The sequence below is a fragment of the Cetorhinus maximus genome, chromosome 5 (genome assembly GCF_964194155.1).
Source record: "Cetorhinus maximus chromosome 5, sCetMax3.hap1.1, whole genome shotgun sequence".
NCBI classification, from domain to species: Eukaryota; Metazoa; Chordata; class Chondrichthyes; order Lamniformes; family Cetorhinidae; genus Cetorhinus; species Cetorhinus maximus.
The window spans coordinates 74,958,244-74,974,185 of record NC_135883.1 but is presented as its reverse complement, the minus strand read 5'-3'; the positions used below and the strand labels follow the sequence as shown (position 1 = coordinate 74,974,185).

Sequence of the window (15,942 nt, the reverse complement as noted above, 5' to 3'; positions counted from 1 at the left end):
GGCACTTTACAGCCTTCTGGACTGAATATTGAGTTCAACAATTTTGGATCATGAACTCTCTCCTCCATCCCCGCCCTCTTTCCGATCCCCCTTTTTTCCAATAATTTATATAGATTTTTCTTTTCCCATCTATTTCCATTATTTTTAAATGTATTTCCATCCATTGTTTTATCTCTACCTTTTAGCCTATTTCGATCCCTTCCCCCCCCCACTCTGCCCCCACTAGGGCTACCTTTACCTTGCTCGTCCTGCTTTCTACCCTTAATGTCACCTATTATCACATTCCTTAGATAATATCACCACTTTCAACACCTCTTTGTCCTCTTGTCTGTGACATCTTTTGGTTATCTCCACCTCTCACTGGCCCTCTTTCAAGCTCTACCTGTCCCCCCCCCAACCCTTAAACCAGCTTATATTTCACCTCTTTTCTATTTTTCCTTAGTTCTGTTGAAGAGTCATACGGACTCGAAACGTTAACTGTATCCCTCTCCACAGATGCTGTCAGACTTGCTGAGTTTTTCCAGGTATTTTTGTTTTTGTTCTCCATCTAACATCCCTTCTGACTCCACTTTATTTCTTTTTAAACTGGCTGATTTCAACTGCTCAGTGCAATGAACAGATTGCTCAATCATCTTCACAACATTAATAACTTCCACTGGCTCATATTTCCTGGTCCAAACCATATTGTTTGCCCATCAGGGTCTTCGCCCTCCAGCTGCACTTTCAAAGATCTCTCACCCATTCTGTAAACAACTGATAAACTGCTTCTAACAGACTGTAAACAATGTTCCCCTGAGTAGGAAGAAGCAGCAGGAACATACCATCAGCAGCTCCCAGTGAGTTGCATTCCTCTTTGCTCTGAAGTTTGTGAGTTCCATTTGCTGATTCATCTTGGGGGATCCTTGCAAGTTATTGCTGAATATTTAGAAAGAAAAATCTTGTTTGTGCAGGAAACCAAAGTGCAGCCACAAACATCTAAGCCTGAGACAGAACACTGAGCTGCAGATGGCTAAAGACAAAAATAGCAGTAACAACCCAACTTTGCAAATTGTCAATTCCAGCCACATTGTTGCAGAGATTGAGGGAAACCAGAGCTCAATTAGTGTAATGTAATCTGGCGGGGCAGCTTCCCCTCCCCTGTCGGGGCGTCACCTCCCTCAGCACTGTTTTGAAGTATCAACCAGAAATGTCCTTGAACCCTGGAGTGGAGTTTGACCCTAACTCAATGGTGAGAGCGAGTAGGAGAGCTTCACTAAGCCCATAACCAGATGAACATTTTGGCTCTGGTGTCAGGCACAAATGGAGCAAGCATCTAGTTGTCCGTGATAGGCGAAGTGCACATCACAATACTGCTCAGAATATGAAGTCTCGAGAAGGACAATAAGGATAGCTGCCTCATTTAAAGTCATTGAGTCACAACGACACAGAAGGAAGCCATTCAACCCATTGAGTCCATGCCATGTTTACTTTAGGTTATACGACAAATGCATGACTTTCATTATCCTTGGTTCTAGGGCTCTGCGTGTGAGGAAGAAGACTGGTGGGGAAAAGATGGCTGTGCAGATGATAGGAGACATTCTGGCAACAGAGCTCTCACATATGCAGGGTTATATCCGATTTTGCAGTTGTCAGCTAAATGGAGCAGCTATACTTCAACAGAAAACCGATGAAGAACCAGAATTTAAAGATTATCTTAAGGTATGGAAAAATAATTTTTCTTTCTCCTTGAAAATTTTTCCAAAATATTTTATGAAGATAAGCTTTATAAGCCTATTCCTTGTTCTGTTTTACCAGCCTATATTAAAGCTCAAATTTTGGCTGGGAGAGGACATAAGTCTTAGGGGAGTATGCGTGCACTTTTACCTATGATCAATTTGTAAAGTTCAAAGGCGCTTCCTAATCTTCATCATACATTATGATAGGATATGTGCTTTGACTTTTCAAGGTATTTGGTTGGACTCCTAGTCTTCCTCAGGCTCTAGTTTGGTAGAATTTTCTAAAATTGGTGTGGTGAGGCCTCATCTCCTAGCTCAATGTCACTGTATATCCAGTTCTATATCAAAAGAGTAGACCAAATTGTTGTATCAGTTTTGAGAAATCAAGGTGTGTCTTAATTTAGTCCGAGAACATATCAGATGAGAAAAATTTCACCCAGATCAGGCATGTGCTTGAGGTGTGAACTGTAACCAAATTACCAGGGACTTAGAAGCTCATTTAGATCTAGACATTTTGGGTTGTTAAAAGCCTTTGTTTTTCCTTCTTGACACAAAATATACCATAAGCTAAATTATGAGATATACATGTATGTATCTATGTATATAAATATATATATATAAAACTGAGTTCACTGGATGTGATAATGGCAGCCATATATACTGTTTTACGAAGCTGAAATCGTTAGAGCATTGAAACCTGTTATGTTTTTCTTAAATCCAGTTCTTAAAACTGGTAGAGGAAAAATTAATATTTAGAACTTCATTCAGTTGAAGAATAGCATTTACCTATCTGATAGGATTATATGTTCTCATCAGATCCATGCTGCCAGCTGTCCTTTGTTTATCAGAGATGCATTCTTACCTTCCCAGTGTGTTCAAAGCTAGTTCTGATGAAAATGATGGTAAAACTCAGTGTGAAGGTAACAACTAATTGTGAAGGAAATTCAACCAAGGTGAGCTTTGAGGCTTTTAAAATTGTTGACCAACCAAGAAGAACCTTCTTATTCTATCCATGCCTGCTGTTTAAAACACTCAGAAGTTGAGATTGAGGGACAGAAGTTAAGCAAGAAAAAATAGAGGCTTATTTCACAGCAATACTCAAATTCACGAAAAGTTTTAAGTTTTCTGAAAAACCACTATTACTTGCCAGAGTGACAAAGCAGAGCTTGGATATTATTACATAAATCTGCATCAATTCTGCTGGTATTTTTGATGATAAAATGAATGTTGTCAATTTTTGCTGGGTTGCAATGAATGTTCTGAGGGCACCCTCTGGAACCCACTCAAATAACAATTATGTATAATCAAATTTGCTAAACCACCAGAGAAGACAAAAAATTAAACATTGAATATTAATGTAACATGAAGATGTCTGTTCACTCTGAGAGCAAGAGTTGGGACTGGGTGTAAGGAATGTTAAGGCCATGGAGTCAGCGAATTTGAAGTAAGATAATAGGCTGGTGTGTAGCAGGAAAGTGGTATATTGCTGGACAGGTGAAAGGATGAATAATAGTTGAGGATCTCAGAAAAAGAGACCTGGTCAGAGTAACTGTAGTTTAAAAGGCAAAGCCCTTCTCCACTACAACTGTATGCATGTACAAATTCCATTCCTAATGTTTCCTCAATGTTGGTGATTCTAGAATAGAAACAGCTTAAAATCTTGGATTGTCTCCAATGGATGCTGAAATTAAAAACACTATTGTATTAGTTGGTTTAATTATTTTAAGAAAGATCCTAGTGGAGGTGTTTTCTCATCAGAGTCATTATACCAAAATTTATCTTCACTCTAAATTTTCAATCAGACTTTACTAGATGAGGATCCGGAGCAGGATTTGTCTTTGGGTTCTGTGGCTTATTCTGGCATTCAGGCTGCTACCTGACTGAGATCGGTAATCTCAGTATGGACCAAGGCTTGAATTTGGGATCTTCCTCATCTGTGTTCATGACAGATGATACATTGAATCCATTGAACCACCAGGGGAGCATTCTCTTTATAATTTTTCCAACCATTTGTAAAGTGATGAGAGCTAATACTGTAGTTAATGATTTGTGCATATACTGCATGAAAAAAGTGACAAGCTTTTTGTTTTTTTCCCTCCTCACTCCTCCTAATGGCATCAACTATTTGCTGAGTACTGGTTCCTTTGTATCTTTTTTTTTATTCTTTCATGGGATGTGGGCATTGCTGGCAGGGCCAGTATTTATTGCCCATCCCTTATTGCCCTTGAGAAAGTGGTGATAAGGCTCCTTCTTGAACCACTGTAGTCCATCCTGTACCTGTTTGGTACAACTGAGTGGCTTGCTAGGCTATTTCAGAGGGCAGTTCAGAGTCAATCACATTGCTGTGGATCTGAAGTCACATGTCGGCCAGACCAGGTAAGAATGGCCGATTTCCTTCCCTCAAGAACATTAGTGAACAAGATGGGTTTTTTATGACAATCGATAGTTTCATGGATACCATTACTGAGACTAGTTTTCAATTCCAGATTTATTAATAAATTGAATTCTAATTTCACCAGCTGCCGTGGTGGGATTTGAACCCATGTCCCCAAGGCGTTAGCCTGGGCCTCTGGATTATTACTCCAGTGGCATTACCATTATGCTATTGTCAGCCCAATACCAATCTTCCAGTATCATGCTCAAGCAGACATTATTTTTGCATTGGGACATTACAGCCAAGCTGAATCCAGTCTTCATTCAACATCACGCACATGCACTTTACAGGTAGCCTGGCTGATTTGCCCATCATGTCCCTGTCTGTCGCCCAAGAATGCTCAGGCAGTAATGAGTACCCCTACCACTGCATTGACTTGTGATGAGGTAATTCAGCAAAGAACTCACAACCCATCTTTGCACTACACAAACTCACTCATTCATCAGGGAAGCTTACAAGGCAATTATTAATTTGACACAAGTCAGTTCTAATGTGCTAACATCCTATTCTAAATACATGTATGCCTAATAAAACCATAGAAGTTCACAGAACAGAAGAAAAGACATTCAGCCTATTGTATCTGTGCCAGCTATGACAATCCAAAACTAACCTCTCCCTTATGCTATCCCAGTACCTTTCTTAATTTCGAGTAGCTATCCATTTTTGGATGTAATGTAAAGGTTTCTGCTACTACCATTTTCTGTATTAAAACACTCGATGTTCGGACAACCCTTTATGAAGTGATATCCCCTAATTTCACCCTTTCCTCTCTCAGTAATAATTCTATATGGTGACCCCTTGTCACCGGCTCCCAAACCGGAAAAAGTAGTACTCCCATTTATTCAATCAAACACTTCATAATTTACAAAAACATCCATTTAATTTCATCAGCCTTCTCTGTTCCAATAGAAATAGGCCCAGTTTCTGAAGTCTCTCCTTAAAGCTATAGTTTTCCATACCCGGCACTATCATGGGCAACCCATACTGTGCAATATGGCTTTAATAACCTTGCATAGTGCATCATCATGATGCAAAAGGGCAAAACAACTATATAGCATTGACTAGTAGATCTCCACATTTTTGTACGTTCTATAATGAAAACTCTAGACATACTCTTAATTGTGGTTTAACTAGTGTTTCATACACATTTAACATCACCTCTGTGAGCCATTACTCTGTCTCAATTTAGAAAATCCAAAATGATATTGACTTTTTAATGGTTTTATCTATCTACACTTGCACTTCTATGGAATTATATATTGTGTCCTAGGTTTCTACATTCATCTACACCTGTTGGAGTCTTTCAAATTGAATGTGTAATCCTATTAATTTGATTACTCCCTAAAATACTAACCTATTTCTGACCCTCTTAAAAAAAAATTTTATAGTCCTTCCTGTTTGCTAAACCTCCTACCTTTTGAAATTGTGTTCGCTACACCAAAGCCCAAATTATCTCTATATGCCAAGAAAAAAGTGGGCCTGTTAATGAGATTTAGATTCTTCTTTCTTATCTGAAAGATATTGATTTAAGTATATGCAGTTTATGACTATAACCAAACACTTGAGTGTTGATCATTTTCAATAACTTTTGCACTTTTTCTCCCACAGAAATTGGCCTCTGATCCTCGATGTAAAGGGATGCCACTGTCCAGCTTCTTACTGAAGCCTATGCAGAGGATTACACGTTATCCACTTATTATTAAAAATGTAAGTGCATTCTTTTAAAATGGTTCCTAATGTTGCAGCATAAAATTAGGAGTCAGTCTTTCAGTTATACCATGTTTTTAAACTTATTCATTGTTATAACTACTTATATATTTAAACACTGTTAAAAAAGAGTTCACTTGCCAACTAATTAGCACTCTCTTCACATACAGTATAAATTGTTGGTTTCCACTTATATTGGTATTTTTGCAAAGTGAATAAAAAAGATTTTTATTACAACATGCCTGAATATCCTGTGTTCTGAAATTTTGCTTGCCATAACTCTATTTGACTTCAGCAGCAGAGCCACCTTCAACTGAAGGTCAGAAGTTAAATCACCTTTATATTGGCATTCACTTAGTCCAGATTCTAGAAGGTTTACATTCAGGAGCTGGCTCCCAATGTTTACACTAATAAATCTGAGTGGCTGAATCGTTGACCCAGCTTTTGTGGATTTACTATTCTGTCCTGAAATAAGAGAACCAGCTTGAGTAGCTGCAACTTAGAGAGATAAATCACAGACACATCTTCCCAGAATCCAAACTAACCAAGTGCCAGAAAGCAACAACTTTATACATTAGGAATTTAAGAGAAGTCCACTTTTATGCAGAAGATGCTTGTGAAATAGGTTATCAAATTGGAGTGAATAATATAAATAGATTTAGGAGGCAGTTCAGTGTGAGAAGAGAAGAGATTGAGCAGTATGTTGAAAATATAGGGAGATAAGTTGAGATCAGAGAGAAAGCGACTGCTTTATTGTACGTACTAGGCTTCTCATATTCATAAGAATGCTTATGTTCTATTAATTCTATCGAAATGCTGATGTACGTACGGAAGGTGACATTTTTCTTCAAATGACATCTTAAGCAGATCGTTTAAATTACACAAATATTTGGGTCAAACCAATATTCTGACTCCATGAAAATGCTATGTATAGTTTAACAGAACTTTTTGGGCTTTTTAAGGATTCCTCCAGGGAAGATTCACAGAATGATGTTTGGATAGTCAATATTTCAAACTAAAAAATAAATTAATAGCAAGGAAGATTCATGTTCATTTCGGACAACAGTATTACACAAGGGTCATTTCTATGGAATATTTCTAGGAAAACTTACTTCAGAAAAGGACATCAATACAAAAAAAATCTGGTAGTTGTACCTTTGATGTGTTATAGTATCAAAGAAGGATATTTACTAGAAGATCTGACACTCAAAGATGTAATTTATTGCACAAAGCTTTCCGAAATGTTTCATTGTGATAAGGCATTACATAAATGCAAACATTATTGGTAGAAGAAAGATTATGCAAAGCAGACCACAACATGACCTAATTTCTATTGATTTTACAATAACCGCAGATTTTGGAAAACACTCCAGAGAATCATGCAGACCATAACCATTTGAAGTTGGCATTGGAGCGCGCAGAGGAACTCTGTTCCCAGGTGAACGAAGGTGTGCGTGAGAAGGAAAACTCCGACAGGCTGGAGTGGATTCAGTCACACGTTCAATGTGATGGTCTGGCAGAGGTGAGGATGTACGAGTTGTTTCTGTGTCCTACTGCAAATAATCAATATCAGTTTAATATTCCATCAGCCTTCTTGATAGGGGCAGGTAGGGATTTGAAGCCATTCAACGCATCTGAAATTGAAAGAGAAATTTCATTAATTCAATCTGATTGCCTCTCAGCTTCATTAGAATAGTGTGCCTCCAAGTGATTGCCCCTATTCAGCACTCCACCTTCCGATTGTGTTTTGCAGTGAACAGGAATACTTGTACCTTAGCTGAATTTGTCAGGCATCCTGCAATTCTTCCATTGAAGCCACTGAGTGACACCAAAGAATTCCAGTTCCTGAAAGAACCATCCAATGTTCCTTCTTTCCAATCCTTGTCAGCAGATTTACAATAGCCCCTCCATCTAAACCACGACCCCCTCCAAAGTTAAGTGCCTGAAATTTCAATTTTGCCAGTCAACATAGGACCATCACCTGTTCCAATCACTGTGGAGACCAATAACCTTTAAAAAGAAATTTCAACTTCCACTGAATGACTGAAAGGATCACACAAGAAGATTTCAAGTTTTAAGATTTTTACAGTAGCAAACAAACTAAAAGCAACATTGATTAAACACTATTTCAGTTAGCACCTTATACTTTAAACTGTAGAAAAGATCCTCCATTTAACCTTTAAAACAACTGAAGATCTCCCTCCACTATTATACTTTACTCTGTCCCTTAAGTAGACTCTTCATTCTCTAGGAACCAGCCCAAAGCTATTCTGGGCTCCTTTTTCTTTTCCAGCTGGATAACTTCTACTCCCCGAGCTGACTTTCACAGTAAAGGACAAATTGGAGATCCCTCCCTCTAGCCTAAACTAGGCAAATCTTCCAGCTTTGTTTACACCCTCACAAATTTGGTCTTTTCAATCCAAGCATGAGCTCCCACCCACATCCTGCATGGTAAACAATAGAGACTTGCTGCCTATGTCTCTCTGTTCTCTCTCTCTCTCGGATTCTTGCTGTGAGGTTCAGTGATATTTAATGAGAAACATGCAACCCAATCCTACAATGGTTTCCCAAGGACTCTTCCTCTCTCAAAGCCCATCTCCATGGCAAAATGAATCATATAGTTCTTGTATCCAGGTGTAAATGCTAACTAGCTATCCTCTAGACCCCCAACTCCATTCTATTTTGGAATTAAATAGACAGTTTAAAGTATAAACATTTACAAAACCTGACAATCCTAACACCTCACTGTGACTTGGAGACTAACAGCCTATCCATTGTTAGCACAGTTGTTCTGGTCATTGTTTATAGGTGTGAATATCATTGAGGATGGGGTTATTTGTGGAGCCTTCTTCTCCTGTTAGTTGTTTAATTGTCCATCACCATTCGCGGATGGATGTAGCAGGACTGCAGAGCTTTGATATGATTTACTAGTTGTGGCATTGCTTAGCTCAATCACATGCTGCGTCTGAGGTCTGACATGCAAGTAGTACTGTGTTGTAGCTTCACTAGGTTGATACCTCATTTTAAGTATGCGTGGTTCTACTCCTGGCATGCACTCTAACACTCTTCATTGAACTATAGTTGATCCCTTAGCTTGATGGTACTGGTAGAGTGAGGGATAAAAGAACCATGAGATTACAGGTTGTGGTTGAATACAATTCTGCTGCTACTGATGGCCCACAGTGCTGCATGGGTGCCCAATTTTGAGCTGCTAGATCTGTTCACAGAATCACAGAATTTTAATGGCACAGAAGGAGGCCATTCAGCCCATTGTATCTGCACCAGCTCTCCAAATGAGCATTATGACCTAGTGCCATTGCTCTGCCTTTTTCCCATACCCCTGCACTTTTTTCTGATTCTATTCCATTTAGCATGGTGGTAGTGCCACTCTAAACAATGGAGGGTATGCTCATTGTAAAGATGGAACTCTGTCTTCACAAGAACTGCGGTGGTCATTCCTACCTATACTGTCATGGACAGATGCACCTGCGAAGGTAGATTGAGGAGACTGTTCTGGTAGGATTTTCCCTCTTGTTAATTCCCCTGCCATCTGCGGCAGATCCCGTTTGATAGATATGTCCTTCAGATCTCAACCAGCTCAGTCATTAATTGTGCTTCTGAGCCACTCTTGGTGATGGACATTGAAGTCTCCCAACCTCAGTACTTTCTCCAAGTGATGTTTAACATATAGGTATACTGATTCATCAGCTGAGGGAGCTCAGAAGGTGGTAATCAGTAGGAGTTTTCCTTGACCATGTTATACCACCAGATGGAGTTTCACAAGCTCCATAAACTGCAGATCTGTGTCAACTGCCTCTCTAATTGAATCTGAGAAAAATTTGTTTTGCCTGCCTTTCTGCAGGAATGCTATCTGAGTTGCAACTGTTAGGAATGATCTTTGGAACTTTGTCAGTAGAAGACTCTGGAAAAATGTGAATATAGCTAGATTATAAACTGTTGTTGACTATGATGTTTTCAAAATGTTTTATGTATTTAGAATGAGAAATAATCACAAACCCCATTTTTGTCTGATCACAATCCTGTGTACCATCCTTTTCTCTCTCCACTTGCCCCATCCATCTCCTTGGAGAGTTTGAGAGTTCTCTATTAAAAATTGCTCTACAGCTCCTCACTGATGATTATACAATTTCTGGGATGTCTCAAACACACTAATTGTTTTCCATAATTTTTAAAAATTCATTCATGGGACGTGGACGTAGCTGGCTAGGCCAGCATTTATTGCCTATCCCTAATTGCACTTGAGAAGGCGGTGGTGAATCTTACTTTCATATGCTGTGATCACCTCATTTTACAAAAGGTTTGAAGGATTGAGAAGAGTTAATCCTCAATACCACCACTGGAACCCTGTTTCACAGGTCAAATCATGATCAGTCTCAATCCCTGCTTTCTCAACTTTATATTGGAAGTAGGGGAGGGGGAGGTGCTGAAGATACCAGCGGGTAAGACTGTACATTGAGTCCTTGAACAAAAGGTAAGAATTTAAAAGGAAAGGACATTCAAAGTAGAAAGTAAAAATGGGTTGGATAGACAGATCTGTTTCTAGAGAGATAGGGCATTGAGAGATACACTGAGAAGATGGGTATGTAGGTCGATCTATCACAAAGCAGCAGATTTAAAATCGAGTCCCGTACTGGATTTCAGAAAGTTGTACCTGAAAATTTGAGTGAACTCCTGCTTTCAGCAACTAAGAGCTAATCACGTTCATTTATTCAGTAATTCCGGCTTGCTTCCAGTGCTCAATTTCTGGAGGGTGCCTGTAAGTAACACCAAATCTTCTGACTTGCATTTTGCTATAGCTATAATTTGTTGGTTAATTTAACATTATTGTGTACTTGTTTTTTAGCACATTGTTTTCAACTCCATAACAAACTGCTTGGGACCACGCAAGTTGCTGCATAGTGGAAAACTTTACAAAACAAAGAGCAACAAAGAGTTATATGGCTTCCTTTTCAACGATTTCCTGCTGCTCACCTACATAGCAAAACAGACGTTTATTTCATCAGGCTCTGAAAAACTTTTCAGCTCCAAATGTAACTCACTGTTTAAAATGTACAAAACGGTAGGTTGGTAGGAATAAATATAGATATCACAAGTAAACTTAAAATGCATGATTCAAATGTGGCTTGTATACCTAGAGTTAGCACTGTTTTATTGATGGCAAGCAGCGATATAAACAAACCTTGGGTGTTTTCTCCTTTGTGTCTTTTTTCCCAAAGACACTCAGTCATGCTGGATTTCATTTCCAAACGAGTCAGCCACCTTTGAACAACAGCTTGTATTTATATATCACTGCTAATGTACTAAACCGTTCCAAGGTGCTTCATGGGAGCATTATCAAACAAAATTTTGACATGAGCCCCATAAGGAGATATTAGGCAGATGACCTACAGCTTGGTCAAAGATGTAGGTTTGAAGGAGTATCTTAAAGGAGTGGAGGGTGGTGGAGAAAGACAAAGAGATTTTGGCAGGGGGATTTCTAGAGCTTAGGACCCAGACAGCTGAACTCTTCCTGCCATGGACACAGAAGTAGGGATGGTGTGGGTGAGAGAATTGTTAAAAAAATCCATGTCAGTAGCTTTAAAAACTACTTGGTAGAAAGCATAAACTTAAAAAAACTGAGTCAGAAAAATCAAATGAGTTGTAGAGCGGGCAAAAAAGAACAGGGAGGCAGTCACCACCACCTCGAAGAGCTATCGAATCCAGTCCAGTCTGTGGCTTCAGAGTGGAGCCACCGTGTTCTAAGAGAAATCAAAGTGTGACATCACAGGAAAACAGACCAGTAATTGTTTGGTGAATTTTTTCCTCGTTCATCTTCAAAGCTTGTGTAATTTATTAGTAATTGTAAGTTTTTATTAGTTGTAGGAAGGTTTATTAGCAGTCGTAATGGTTATTGGGAGTTGCAGTGTTTATTAATTATAAATTAATTCAGGAAAATAAATTAATTAACACAAATAAAGATGGTAGGGCAAGTGATGTGTAGTGACTGCACAATGTGGGAGCTCCTGAACGCTGGTGTGAGCGAGGGCAAATACATCTGCAGTAAGTGTCCGTGGTTTGAGGAGCTTCTTCTCCGAGTGATTGAGCTGGAGGGCGAGCTGCAGACACTGCGATGCACCTGGGAGGGGCAAGTTACCTGGATACTTTGAACCAGGAGACAATTAGGATAGGGTCTTCTAATTGGATCAGTGGCCAGGGACAGGAGGGTGTGATTGCAAGTGAGGCCGGTATGGGGACCCAGATGGTAGAAGTGGAGGAGCCTCGGCCTTTGTAATTGTCCAGCAGGTTCAAGGTTCTTGCAGCCTGCGTGGATTAAGTTGGTGTCTGCGGGGTGGATGAGCAAACTGACCATGGCACCATGGTATGGGAAGCCATTCAAGTGGGAAGAGTTAATGGGAATGTAGTGGTAGTTGAGGACAGTATATTCAGGGGGATAGACACAGTTCTCTGCAGCTGAGAGCAGGAGTCCAGATGGCTGTGTTGCCTGTCTGGTGCCAGGGTTTGGGACATGTGCTCTGCGCTAGAGCAGAACTTGTAATGGGAAGGGGAGGATCCAGTGGTGGTGGTCCACGTATGTACCAAAGACATAGGTAGAATTAGGAAAGAGGTTCTGCTGAGGGAAGATGAGCAGCTAGGAGATAAATTATAAAGGAGAACCTCAAGGGTAGTAATCCTTGATTACTACCTGAGCCACAAGCAAATTGGCATGGGGTAAATCAGATTAGAGAGTTAAAAGCATGGCCCAAAGACTGGTGTGGGAGTAATGGGTTTCAATTCATGGGGCTCTGGCACCAGTACTGGGAAAGGTGGGACATTGGGATGAAATTCACCTGAAACATGCTGGGATGAGTGTTCTAGCGAGTCGTATAACTAGAGCAAGAGAGGAGTTAAACTAAAGAGTGAGAACAAGGGATCAAGTTTGGGAAGATGTGATAAACTAATGAGAGAAGATAAGGCAAGAGAGCAAGGTAGGAATAAGAGAAACGATGATCAGAGCGTGGCAGGAAGGTACAAACCTAAGAGTGCATCAGCAGATAAGGCTAGAGGTTACAAAAATAGTAAAAAGACAGAACTAAAGGCTCTGTATCTGAATACATGTAGCATTCATAACAAAGCAGATGAATTGACAGCACAAATAGAAATAAATATATATGATCTGATGATCATTACAGAGACATGGCTGCATGTTGACAAGGACTGGGACTTGAATATTCAAGGGTACATGACATTTAAGAAGGACATGAAGCTAGGAAAAGGTGGAGGAGTAGCTCTGTTAATTAAGGGATACATTGGTATGATACAGAGAGGTGACCTTAGTTCAGGAGATCAAGACGAAGACTCAGTTTGGATAGAGATGAGAAATAGTAAAGCTAAGAGTCATTTGTGGGTATGGTCTATAGGCCCCCTAACAGCGACCGCACTGTAGGACGGGGTATACAGAAATAAATAATGGGCACTTGTGAGAAAGGTACGGCAATAATAATGGGTGAATTTAAACTACAAATAGATTGGACGAATCAGATTGGCAAAAGTAGCCTGGAAGATGAGTTCATAGAGTGTTTTTGGGGCTGTTTCTTAGAGCAGCGTGTTCTAGCACCAATCTAGATCTGGTAATGTGTAATGAGATAGGATTAATTAATGACCTCATAGTGAAGGCACCCCTAGGTAACAGTGGTCACAATATGATTGAATTTCACATTCAGTTTGAGTGAGACAGGAGTGGATCTAAGACTAATGTTTTAAATTTAAGGGCAATTATGGGAGCATGAAGATAGGGCCGGCTAAAATGAATTGGAAAATTCAGTTAAGGGATAGGTCAGTAAAGAAGCAGTAGCAAGCATCTAGGGAGATATTTCAGAATACCCAGAAAAGATACATTCCAGTGAGAAAGGAATACTCTAAGGGAAGGACGTACTATCTGTGGCTAACCAAGGAAGTTAAAAATAGTATCAAATTGAAAGAAAAAGTGTATAATTCCACAAAGATGAGTTGCAGGTCAGAAGATTGGACAGAATATAAAGAACAGCAAAGAATAACTAAAAGATTAATAAGGAGGGAGAAATTAGAGAATGGGAGAAAGCCAGCTAGAAATATAAAAACAGATAGTAAGAGTTTCTACAGGTATTTAATAAGGAAAAATGTAAGTAAAGTGAACATTGATCCTCTAGAGAGTGAGAATGGGGAACTGATAATGGAAAATAAGGAAATAGTGGATGAATTCAACAGATATTTAGCACCTCTCTTCACTGTAGAGGAAATAATTGTGAATCAGGAGGTGAAAGGGAGGAAGGAACTTAAAACAATGACAATCAGCAGGGAAAGGGTACGAAGAAGATTATTAGACCTAAAAACTGACAAGTCCCCGGGTCCTGATGGACTTCATCCTAGAGTCTTAAAAGAAGTGGCTGCTGAGATAGTTGATGCATTGGTTTTAATTTTCCAAAATTCCCTAGATTCTGGAAAGGTCCCATTAGGTTGGAAAATAGTGAACATGACTCCTCTATTCAAGAAAAGAGGGAGACATAAAGCAGGAAACCAATGGCCAGTTAGCTTAACATCTGTCATGGGGAATTGCTGGAATCTATTATTAAGGAGGTTATAGTGGGGCACTTAGAAAATCTCAATGCAATCAGGCAGAGTCAATTTGTTTTTATGAAAGGGAAATCATGTTTGACTAATTTATTTGAATTCTTTGAGGAAGTAACAAGCAACATAGATAAAGGGATGCACAGATTTCCAGAAGGCATTTGACAAGGTGCACATCAGAGGTTACTATGCAAAATAAGGGCTCATGCTATAGGGAGTAACATATTAGCATGGATAGAGGATTGGTTAGCTAACAGGAAACAGAAAGTAGGCATAAGTGGGTCATTTTCAGGTTGGCAAGTTGTGACAAGTGGAGTGCCACAAGGATCAGTGCAGGGGGCCTCAACTATTTACAATTTATATCAATGACTTGATGATGGAACCGAATATAGGTTTGCTAATTTTGCTAATAACACGAAGGTAGGTAGGAAAGTAAGCTGTGAAGAGGACATAAGCAATCTGCGAAGGGACACTGATAGGTTAAGTGAGTGGGCAAAAATTTGGCAGATGGAGTATATGTGGGAAAATGTGAACTTGCCCACTTTGGCAGGAAGAATAGAAAAGCAGCATATTATTTAAATAGAGAGAGATTGCAGAACTCTGAGGCACAGAGGGATCTGGATGTCCTAGTACATGAATCAGAAAAAGTTAGTATGCAGGTACAGCAAGTGATTAGGAAGGCAAATGGAATGTTGTTGTTTCTTGCAAGGGGAATGGAACATAAAAGTAGGGATATTTTGCTACAGTTGTACGTTGGTAGACCACATTTGGAGTACATCTCCTTATTTAAGAAAGGGTATAAATGTATTAGAAGCATTTCAGAGAATGCTCACTTGGTTGATGCCTGGGATTGAGGGCTGTGGGGTTATTGAGTCACAGAGGTCTACAGCACCGAAAAAGGCCCTTCGGCCCATGGAGTCTTCGCTGGTCAAACAAGTACCTAACTATTCTAATCCCATCTTCCAGCATTAGGCCCATAGCCTTGTATGCCATGGCATCGCAAGTGCACATCCAAATACTTCTTAAATGTTATGAGGGTTTCTGCCTCTACCACCCTTTCAGGCAGTGAGCTCCTGATTCCCACCACCCTCTGGGTGAAAAAATTCTTCCTCACATCCCCTCTAAACCTCCTTCCCCTTACCTTAAATCTATGCCCCCTGCTTATTGATCCCTCCACCAAGAGGAAAAGTTCCTTCCTGTCTACCCTATCTATGCCCCTTATAATTTTATACACCTCAATCATGTCCCCCCTCAATCTCCCCTGCTCCAGGGAAAATAACCCCAGTCTATCCAATCTCTATTCATAACTAAAACTCTCCAGCCCAGGCAACATTCTGGTAAATCTCCTCTGCACTCTCTCTGGTGCAATCACATCCTTCCAATAATGCAGACTCCAGAACTGCACGCAATACTCTAGCTGTGGCCTAACCAGCGTTTCATACAGTTCCAGTATAACCTCCCTGCTCTTATATTCTATGCCTC

General features: G+C 39.8%; 1 protein-coding gene across 11 annotated transcripts in view; it reads left to right on the top strand.

The window, feature by feature from the left end:
• LOC144680734 (intersectin-2-like) overlaps nucleotides 1-15,942 on the top strand; it is a 217,153-nt gene that overhangs the window by 184,662 nt on the left and 16,549 nt on the right. For 10 of the 11 annotated variants that reach the window (XM_078542045.1, XM_078542041.1, XM_078542042.1 and 7 more), the window contains 4 exons: nucleotides 1,515-1,698; nucleotides 5,758-5,856; nucleotides 7,211-7,378; nucleotides 10,721-10,936. In XM_078542045.1, coding sequence (XP_078398171.1) covers nucleotides 1,515-1,698; nucleotides 5,758-5,856; nucleotides 7,211-7,378; nucleotides 10,721-10,936 — 667 coding nt within the window. Of the gene's footprint in view, nucleotides 1-1,514; nucleotides 1,699-2,585; nucleotides 2,616-5,757; nucleotides 5,857-7,210; nucleotides 7,379-10,720; nucleotides 10,937-15,942 lie in introns of those variants that run through there. The other variant, XM_078542043.1, reaches the window with a different exon arrangement.